We start from the raw sequence: 10,857 nt of genomic DNA, 5'->3' as shown, positions 1-10,857 counted from the left end.
TGCATGGATGCAGCATTTACATTGTATGGCTCAAGTTTACTTAAAAGTAAATCATGGTTTACCAAGTCAAAGGCTTTAGTAAGGTCTAGAAATATGCCAGCTGTTTTCATTCCTTGATCAAGGGCACCTTACGTTTTGTGAAGAAATTCCGTAATTGCTGTGATAGTACTATGATCTTTTCAGAATCCATGTTGTGTCTCTGTTAGGAACTTATTTTTCAAGATATAGTCACTAAGTTGTGTCAGCAGCACAACTTCAAATACTTTGCTGAAGACAGGTATTAATGATATGGGCCTGAAATTTGAAACCTCTTCCTTGGATCCTTTTTCATGCACTGGTTTAACATTGCTTCGTTTCAATACATTTGGAAATGTATGTTCTCTAATACTTCAGTTTACCAGGTGAGTGATTATTTTAACTAATTCCTTATTACATTTTTTAATCACAATACTACTCAAACCATCCCATCCAGATGAGAACTTATTCTTTAGGTTATTTATTATCCTGCCTATTTCTTTTTCACTTACTTGTTTGAATTCAAAAGGTGGCTCTTCAAAGGAGCAGAGCTTTACCTCACTCCTCACAATTGTGTTATTAACTGGACTAACAGCTGCAGATATAAAGTATTTATTGAAAACATTGCAGACTTTATTAAGATCTTTAATTGTGTTGCCTTCAAGTCTTATATTTACAATTTCAGTTTCTGGCTTCAGTGTGGCTTTGTGAAATTGATTTACAATTCTCCATGAGGTCTTGTCTATGTTGTCTGATTGAGCTATTTCACTGCTGTATATCTGTTTTCTTAGATTTGAAAGCTTTTTCTTAAAGATTTTCTTGGCTTTGTTGTACTTGGCCTTAAAAACGTGCAGGTTTGTTGACTTGTGTAACAAGTACAGATCCTGGATGTTTTGCCTGAGTTTTACCATATTTGCTGGAAGTATCAGTCTGTTGGTTTTTGCACTTTGGTTATGGGTGAACACTCTATGTATTTTCTTAACAGGGCAGCATCTGTTAAAGTGTCTTATCATAGTATCATAGAATATTGCCCATTTGTTTTCAGATCCTTCAGTCTGGTAAACCAGATCCCAGTCCTCTATAGCTAATTTATTTCTTAGGGCAAGGATGTTACCCTCTTTTAGGATTCTTTTATTTTCGATAACTTTTGTCATTTTTGGGATGCTTGTGTTTACATATTCTACAAGCTGGCATTTGTGGTCAGAGTAGTGAAAATCCATATTCCAGCACCTAACACTGTCTTTAATATGTTTACGTAGTATAATGTAATCAATTCTGCTAGATGTTGACTTTGTTACCCTGGTATCACTATTTACTAGATTTATGAGATTATATGGGTTAAGAGTATCTATTAACCTCATATTACACAAACTGGAAGATTTTGCCTCAATATTCAGATCACCAAGTATAGTTAGGTCACTGGGACCACAATGTCCCACTACTCTACTAAATATGTCTATGAAGCTAACTACATCAGCCTTTGGTGGATGATAAATCCCAATAACTTTATGTTTTCTCATAACCTCTCTACACTCTTTGGTGTGGACTTCAATGCCTGTCACTTCAATCAAGCCTTCTTTGTTGTACTGGTCTAGATAGTTTATTTTCTTGTACTCGAGATTCTCACTAATGTAAACTGCCACACCACCACCCTTATGTTGCTGTCTACAATAACTATTTGCTAAGGAGTAGCCCTCTAGTTTACAGTAAATAATTTCATCAGATTTTAATCCATGCTCAGTTAACACTACTATATGAGGTGACTGTTCATTTACAAAAACCTGTAATATATTAAGCTTATTTCTAAGGTACTGTATGTTTATATATAAAAACAAAGATGAGGTGACTTACCGAACAAAAGCGCTGGCAGGTCGATAGACACACAAACAAACACAAACATACACACAAAATTCAAGCTTTCGCAACAAACTGTTGCCTCATCAGGAAAGAGGGAAGGAGAGGGGAAGACGAAAGGAAGTGGGTTTTAAAGGAGAGGGTAAGGAGTCATTCCAATCCCGGGAGCGGAAAGACTTACCTTAGGGGAAAAAAAGGACAGGTATACACTCGCACACACGCACATATCCATCCACACATACAGACACAAGCAGACATACTGTATGTTTAGGTGCATGAGCCTTAGTGGTATTTTTAACTGGTCACTCTGATTATCTTCCTTTAAAATGCACTGAGTTGGTTCACTTACATAAGTTCTGGATCCAGGCATTAAAAGTGTTCCTGTTCTTTGGCGATCTTGCATTTCTAAATCTACTACTCAACCTGTCTTCTGTCTGTCTAGTTGTCAAGGTAGCTGTTGAGGTGCCTTCTTGCTCCGTACAGTCCGAGGAGTTGCCGAACTGCCTGGTGTTGCAGTAACTGGAGTTGTATACTCCACCACATTTGATTGAGTAAGTGATGCTGAACTGTCTGCAGTTGATGCCACAGCTTGTGTTGTTTTAACTAGCTGGCTTGACAAATCCCCTATTATTACTCCTGTCTCTCCTACCCCATTAAATACTCGTTTGATATTCATTCCAGATAATTACTGGTATTTCTCCTCCCTTGGTTTTCCCTGTTAAAGTTCTAGATCCAGCCCCCATGTTGATAACCAACTTGATCAAATTTTGACTCCCTTTCTACTCTAACGCCACATCCAACTTGCAAACATATTTTAAAAATTGATTATTTGAACAATCAAGACCATACCTAAATCCAAACTTAACTATAATGAATCAAATTGTTCTGATTCATCAAAAGGCTTGTTTAAATGAACTGATCTCCTGAGTTGTCATTCACATAATTCTTTCATAGTACCACTTCCTTCTCTACAATTCGGCCCATCTAAAAATTCACTTTTTATTTATGTTTGCTCTTATGTGGATCAAATTTTATTCAGAATGTTCCTCTTAAATTCTTAATAGGTTAAGTTTTGAGAATTATTTTGTTTGGCTCAAGACAGCATCAAGAAATTTTTTTAGAAACATAATTTTTTAATTATCATTCACTTGAGATGCAGAACTATCTTTACAGTGTCAAATAATATCTACCACATACAAGTTCCCATTTCCACAAAAACTTTTCTCTGGAAGATTTTACCAAGTATTGCAGTTAGAGATGAACAAAATTTTATAAACTACACTGTCAAGCAATGCCCAGAACTGTTTTTGAACATTTTCATTTACTAAATTTCCTTCAAAATTAGATACACTGTTTTTGCAGTGAACATAATTTTTAATAAAAACTGTTTCAACTTTGTTAGTTAATTACTGTGAATACTTCAATTTTACAGTTATCATTTGCAGATACAATTTGGTATTTTAAACTGGATTTTATTTTGAATTTTTTTCTTTTACACAAGGCTCCATGTCAGTCACATTATGTTCTACTGACTGGAACCTGGATTCAACACTAGTTATTCAGTCAGAAAGTTCATCTACATTGTCAGTCTAACTGCCCACATTTTCACTAGCAGTTGAAATTGGTATCATCATTTAATTTTTATATGCTATTACCTTTTCATTTGTTTTCTTTATTTGACAATCCTTTTCACATTTTACTTCAATTTTGACCCTCTCAATTAACTACTCAATACATTTTAGTTCATTTTTTGACTATACTAAGTCACTACTCAGTTCATGTTTCAGTTTCCTTATTATCTCCCACAGCAGTGGTTCAAAAATTGAAATTACATTTGAAAACAAACTTCCAGATGACCTTTATCATCCCTCAGCATTGTTTTACAAGTTTAATTCATTTTTAATTTTCAGTCTACCACCTTTAAGTATTTTCAGTTTCAAAGATAAAATAGAAATGCCTCACTTGTTGCTTCCCAAAAAATACACTTAACTCAACATAAATAATAAGAAATAGTACAAAGGTTTAGTGCTTATCTTTTTAGCTTCACGTGAACTGTTTGTCCTGTTTGTCACTTGTCCAGCATAGGATGACTAAATTTTTTTTCAAAAGCAGTTGGAGTTCTTCCTGATTACTCTCGAGTGATTGGGAGCTGCTACAAATGGGTGCGTTGGTAGGGCCCACCAAGGGCTATGTACCAGGGATGCCAATGGTATTGCAAGAACTAAGAACTAACCTCAGCTGTAGATTCTTCTTCTCTACAGGGAGTATGGCATTCATCACTACTCATTCACTTGACTAAGTTCCATGTTAATGGTAGTTTTAGGCACGCTGTGCAGGGGATTCAGTGATCAGGGAGAATTCAAGATGTTACACCTGTCACCCTAACCAACAAGTTTGAACTGCACTGACATTGTAAATGAAACTGATATTGGAGACTAGTACTAATTGGGGAACATCCAGTGGCCAATGTTAAGTGGAGGCAAACATAAGAGTGTAGGGGTCCATTAATCAATAGCAGTTTATTTGTATGGTTAATAAAGGTAGCCCTTATGAGTATGACAGGAAGGGTTGGAAAGAGCACCATGCCGTCAATTTACTTAGAATCTTAGAACATATTATGAGCTCAATTTTGATGAGTCATCTCCAGCAGAATGACCTCCTCCAACCCAACTAGCAAAGGTTTCCAAAAACCTTGATCATGTGGAACCCAAACATTCTTTTCTTGCACAGCATCCTGAAAACCATGGATCATGGCAGCCAGGTAGATACCTCATTTATTGATATCTGAAAAGCATTTCAGTCATTACCAAACTTATGCTTATTATCAAAAGTATGAAGTCATGAAGGATCAAGTGAGTTTTGTGATTGGCTCAAGGTTTTATTGGAGGGGAGGGCACAGCAATTTATCTTGCATGTATAGTCACTGAAAGATTCAAAAGATGTAGAATTAACTTCAAGTGTGATCCAGGGAATTTTGATAGGACCCTTACTGTTAACTGTGTATATAAATGGCCTTGCAGGCATTATAAATGGTAGCATCCAGCTTTCTGCAGATGGTGCAGTTATAATGAAGTACTTTCTCAAAAAAGCTGCACAACTATTCAGTCAGAGCTTGATAAGATTTCAAAGTGGTGCAAAATAGGCAACTTTTTGTATATGTTCAGAAATCTAAAATTTTGAACATCACAAAATGAAAAAAGGGTAGTATCCTATGACTTTAGTATTAATGAGTCACAGTTGTGATCAGGCAACTTGTACAAATACCATGACAACAACATGTATTTCATCTGTCTCCTTCATGTAGTGCTATTTTAACAAAACATTTTGTGTTGTTTGTATGTATCTGTCTTTTGTAGTAGGACAAAGTGGGTAGATACAGTGGTGACCCAGGAGTGATTTCTTCCATATTGCATAACCCTTTCAGGTGCAAAAAAAAAAAATTAATTTTTTAATTTTTCCTTGTTTTTATTGTATTAATTTTCATACAGTGAGACAGAAAAATGTAAAAATTAAATGAAATATACATAAACTGAACACATACAGGGCGGTTTCAAATGGAGCCACTGCCTGCTAAATGTCATCACTTTTGATGATAAAGTAAAACGCAATTCCTTTCTGCAGATAAGCATAAGGCTACCTGGTAGTGACTACATGTCCATCTGCTTCTGTGGGGTTCTTTCTTTGTGCTGCAGTGCACACAGCACCTTGAGGTTCCATATTTTGGCAGATGTTTTGCTTCCGATATACGTTTCTCATGGGAAACAAGAGTTTTGAATTTTTTGGCAGATGTTTCTGATGGCGTATTGGGATGGCCAGGACTATCTTTGAAGACATTACTGCCTACCAGGCCTGTGGCAACACATCTTCGAAAATCCTTAGCACTTGCTCCACTGTTGATTTACATAATCGAAACAGAATACATTCATTTCCAATAGAAATATCAGCTATATATCAAAATAATCTTAGCCACCACCTTTGTGATTTCCTGTCTATTGCATAAAAACTGTTCATCTTATCTGCCTTATCAACACATCCCATATTTGCATTATACGATTTCACTATTTTTGGACAAGGTACCTTTGTGATTTTTCCACCCTTTTCTTTATGGCTGACTGCTTCAACACATACAGGCGAATCAATTGTAGACAGCAACATGACTACACATTTGTCTTTCCATTTGATGCAGGCAATGCCATCAGAACAAAGTGACCAGTCAAACTCTCCTCTTTGCAACTCTCTGTCTGTTTTTAGCATAGGAAGTCTTTTTCTGTGTGATCTAATTGTTTCACAGGCAAAAAGTCTGTCATCTTTTAGCTTCTGTAAAAGTGAGACACTGGTAAAAAAATTATCAAAGTATATGTGGTATCCCTTTCCTTCCAAGCTTTTACATATATCTCTCACAATTCTCTCTCCTAAGGACTTTTCCACTTTGCCTTCAATTTTTCCAGTATATATCTGAAAATCACAAATATATCCAAGCTTATCAGCTCTGACCCAGATTTGTATCCCCTCTTGATTGGCTTTTGGGGTATATATTGTTTTAATGCAATTCATCCTTTGAACTTCACCATGCATTCATCTATAGCTTGCTCCTTAGTAGGTGCATAGAATTCTTTGAAGTTCATCAGTATCTGATCGATTAGTGGATGGATTTTATATAATTTGTCATAATTTCTGCTCTCCCTTGAAGGCATAACAGCATTGTCATTGATGTGAATATGTGTCAAAATACAGCTGAACCTTTTTACCAACATTAGTGAGGAAATGTATTCATCTCGAAGTTCCTTATGGGATGACCAGCAATCACGATAATAACAAGTTTTCTTGATTTCCATTAGAATGTTTGTAGCCAAAAATACTTTTAGTTCTGCTTTAGAAAGAGGCCTGAAATTACCACCTTTCTGTGTTGCGTACAGGTTAGACTGGAAAACTATGTGTTCTAACATAGTGTCACAAAACAGACACAAAAAAAATCTACTGGTTGCATAACTTCACTGTCATTTTTAAGTTTTCCTTGTACACCAGCTTCCTCTGAAAAATTGGCAGCAAAGTTCATTGCACTGACATCTTTTCTCCATAAAAAATTTGCAATGGAAGATAGTGGCAAATCGTCATTAGTGCTGAAATTATCATCACTGTCATTGTCAAAATGGTCCTCACTCTTACTTTCCGAAATAATTTGAGATAAAACAGGTGTTTTCATTCGCAAATCCAGATCACTATCTTCAGCTAACACATCACTTTCACTGTCACTGCTAGAGTCGAACTGTGAGTCTGGATCTGAAGGAATATCTGCGAAAAGGCACTCCAGAATTTCCTCATCCTATATTCTGTGAGAATACATCATGTGAAACTGGGAAAAAAATTCATCACACCTACTAATGCTGCCGTTACAGGAGCAGTGGTTTCAAATGGAACCACCACAACATTCATCGAAGTAAATGCATTATTTTGGTTATTCTTGCAATACATATAGTATTAATGTAAACAGAACAGCATTCTGCATTTAATACATGCATAAACGTTCCCTAATACAGAAGAATACAGTCACAGTTTGAGAACAAAGATGTACGTGCACAGCGTACAAAAATGGCTATCCAACTCGCCTCACTACTTGCTAATATTTACAGATTTTGAGGCAGTTCCAGTGACAGCCACTAGAGGGCAGCACCAACTAGGCTGCTGAATGGTGTCCCCAATTGTAGCCACTGCCCTTTTGCCACAAAATGAGAAAATTGTAGGTGGTTTCAAACGGAAATACTTCCCGTGAAAGGGATAACATACTATTTCACCACAACAAGGGAACACTAAGAAGCATTACCACACCCATCTTACCTTCAGATAAGATGATCAGCATCAACACATTTGCAGTCCTCCAGTTTATCCTATAATTTCATTGTGAATGGGCACTTTAGCTCTGTCATCAACAATTACAACTTCCATATGGATACCAAGTTTCTGGACAGCTGTTCCAAAAAAAGAATGGTTTATTCAAGTGAAATGCATTTTCCAGCACGTACTGCATGTGCAATGACAAAGTCAAGTTAAACCTTAATTTGCCAACATGCATCAAGAACTGGTTTAATAAATACACTACAAGGAAAACACACAAAAAGATAAAACACTTAGCTTTCTGTTCTGTAGTTGTGCTCTTGTACGAGCTGAAAGCTGGAACCTGACTGACTGGTTTACTGTATGAACAGATGGTTGCTTTCAAAACAGAATAAATGATCAATTATTGTGCTACAGATTGAATGAATTTACACTCACAAAAATGTGAGGGACTCAGTCTTGAATGAACTGTGACAGAAGCCTGAACAACAGGGAACTGACGTACTGGAATATGATGCATTGGTACTATGAAATTACATATTGATAATGGCTAGGCACTACCGGAAAGCTAGATTTGTCAAATAAAACCTGCAAGAAAAGGACAACTGATAATTGCTGGATGTTTTCACTGGCCACCCAATTCTGCTGTGACAGTTGTAGAGTCATTCAAAGAAAGCTTATGTTCAAAAGGGTGTAAACACCCAGATCATGAATTACTAGTTGAAGGTGACTTTAACCTGCCAAGTATAGACTGGGATGTCTGTGGATTCACTGCAGGGAATACAGACAGATAGTCATGTGAAATACTTTTGAACATGTTTTTTGAAAATTTAATTGAGTAGGTAGCTTGACAGCAAACATGCAATGAAAATATTTTACCTTGTAGCTACAAATAGGCCAGAGCTCATCGACAATGTCAGTATAGAAATGGGGATTATCATTCATGATGTCATTATGGCAACTATGAATATGAAAGTTAATAAAGCAGTCAAGAAATCTAGGAGAGAGTTGACCAGTCTATTGTGGCAGTTGAAGATAGCAAAACAAAAGATTAAAATTTCACATTCAAGAAATCATACAAACATACCACCAGACCATATAGATGACCTAATAATAAGCATAACTGGTGTAGAGAAAAACTGGATGATTTTATAGCAAATAAATCACCAAGTCCAGATGGAACACTAGCTCGATTTTACAAAAAGTACTCTATGGCATTGGCCTCTTACTTAGCTTGCATTTATCATGAATCTCTCACCCAGCATGAAGTCCCAGGCAACTGGAAAAAAGTGCAGGTGACTTCAGTATACAAGAAGAGTAAAGAACAGACTCGCAGAACTACAGACCAATATCACTGATTTCTGTTTGCTGCAGAATCCTTGAAAATATTCTCAGTTTGAACACAATAATCTTTCTTGAGATTGAGAAGCTTTTGACCACAAATCAGCATGGTTTTAGAAAGCATTGCTCATGCAAAACTAGCTTGCCCTCACATGATATACTGCAAACAATACATGAAGGGCAATAGGCAGATTCCATATTTCTAGATTTCCAGAAAGCATTTGACACAGTGTCCTATTGATGGCAGTTAATGAAAGTACAAGCATACGGAATAAGTTCACAGATATGTGAGTAGCTCAAAGACTTCTTAAACAGTAGAACCCAGTATGTTGTCCTCGACAGTGAGTGCTCATCAGAGACAAGGATATCATCAGGAAAGCCCCAGGAATTGTGATGGAATTGCTGTTGTTCTCTATATGCATAAATGATTTGGTGGACAGGGTGGGCAGCAATCTATAGTTGTTTGCTGATGATGCCATGGTGTATGGTAAGGTGTCGAAGTTGAGTGACTATAGGAAGAAACTAGATGACTTAGACAAAATTTCCTGTTGATGTGATGAATGGCTGCTAGCCCTAAATGTGAAAAATATAAGTTAATGATGAGTAGGAAGATCAAACCTGTATGCAATATTACTAATGTCCTGCTTGACATAGTCAAGTTATTTAAATGTCTGGGCGTAATGTTTCAAACCGAAGTGAGGTGGAATACTCATGTGAGAACTGCGGTAGGGAAGACAGAGGGTCAACTTCTGTTTATTGGGAGAATTTTAGGAAAGAGTGGTTCACCTGTGAAGGAGACCACACATAGGATGCTGGTTTGATCTATTCTTGAGTATTGCTTGAGTGTTTGGGATCCATACCAGGTCAGATTGAAGGGAGATGTCAAATCAGTTTAGATTTCTTGCAGGTAAGTTAGAACAACATGTGATACATAGATCCCTTGGGAACTCAAAGGGGAATTGCTGGAGAGAAGGCAATGTTGTTTTTGAGAAACATTGTTGAGAAAATTTGTAGAAGCCGCATTTGAAGCTGACTGCTGAACAATTCTATTGTCGCCAACATACACTGCATGTTAGAATCACGAAGATAAGATATGAGAAATTAGGTCTCATATGGAGGCATAGAGACACTTGTTTCCTTGCTCTATTTGTGAGTGGAAGAGGAAAGGAAGGGACAAGTAGTGGTGCAGGTTCCCCTCTGAAGTGCACCGTATGGTGCCTTGCTGAGTATCTCTGTAGATGTAGATGTAGTAAATGGTGCAAGACATAGTATCATGGCCGGTCTCTGAGCAAGCAAATCAGAACTTTAAAGATACATGAATAAAGTGTCTGTTGGTAGCCAAGGGACAACATATGCAACACAATCAGTGCAGTGTCATGCCCAGATATCACTAAGACTTGGTGCACAAATCCAGAGTTCCAAATGTCATTGCTCAGTGCTAGCTCCAGTTACAAATTGAAGGAGACCTTTGTCCCAGCATTGCAGATCACTTTGTGGTGTGACATCACCAAAATTCAACAATGCCCACCTTTTTCATGGTGCACAGTGAAAATATAATCCAAACTGTTCATGGCCTGCCCACCCTGTCATACGTGCTTTGCCTGCACTGTGACTTAATGTTTACATGGTCAAGAGCCAACTAACAATGTCACCAGCTGGAATGAACTTGTTTACATTGTCAAAATAACAAAGTCAGTTTGCACACTTTTGCACCAGTTGGTGGTAAAGTTACACGTACAACAAGATTTAGTCATGTGCACCTGTTCACAGTAGGCAAAAAATCAAAGAATGGGAAATCCAGGATGGAATGTAACA

The 10,857-nt window shown here is 37.0% G+C and overlaps 1 protein-coding gene across 1 annotated transcript; it reads right to left on the bottom strand.

The window, feature by feature from the left end:
- Positions 1–2,595: 2,595 nt before the first annotated feature.
- LOC126481794 (piggyBac transposable element-derived protein 4-like) lies at positions 2,596–7,302 on the bottom strand. Its single transcript, XM_050105749.1, has 9 exons — positions 7,245–7,302; positions 6,848–7,161; positions 6,438–6,770; positions 5,843–6,324; positions 5,574–5,759; positions 5,394–5,484; positions 3,525–3,593; positions 2,719–2,734; positions 2,596–2,669 (listed from the first exon to the last, which is right to left on the bottom strand). Exons 1-9 carry the CDS (start codon positions 7,300–7,302, stop codon positions 2,596–2,598), a joined length of 1,623 nt encoding a protein of 540 aa, XP_049961706.1.
- Between the last annotated feature and the right edge of the window lie 3,555 nt (positions 7,303–10,857).

This window comes from Schistocerca serialis, chromosome 5 (assembly GCF_023864345.2).
Source record: "Schistocerca serialis cubense isolate TAMUIC-IGC-003099 chromosome 5, iqSchSeri2.2, whole genome shotgun sequence".
NCBI classification, from domain to species: Eukaryota; Metazoa; Arthropoda; class Insecta; order Orthoptera; family Acrididae; genus Schistocerca; species Schistocerca serialis.
The sequence above is the reverse complement of the archived record's forward strand: the minus strand, read 5'-3'. Positions and strand labels throughout refer to the sequence as shown.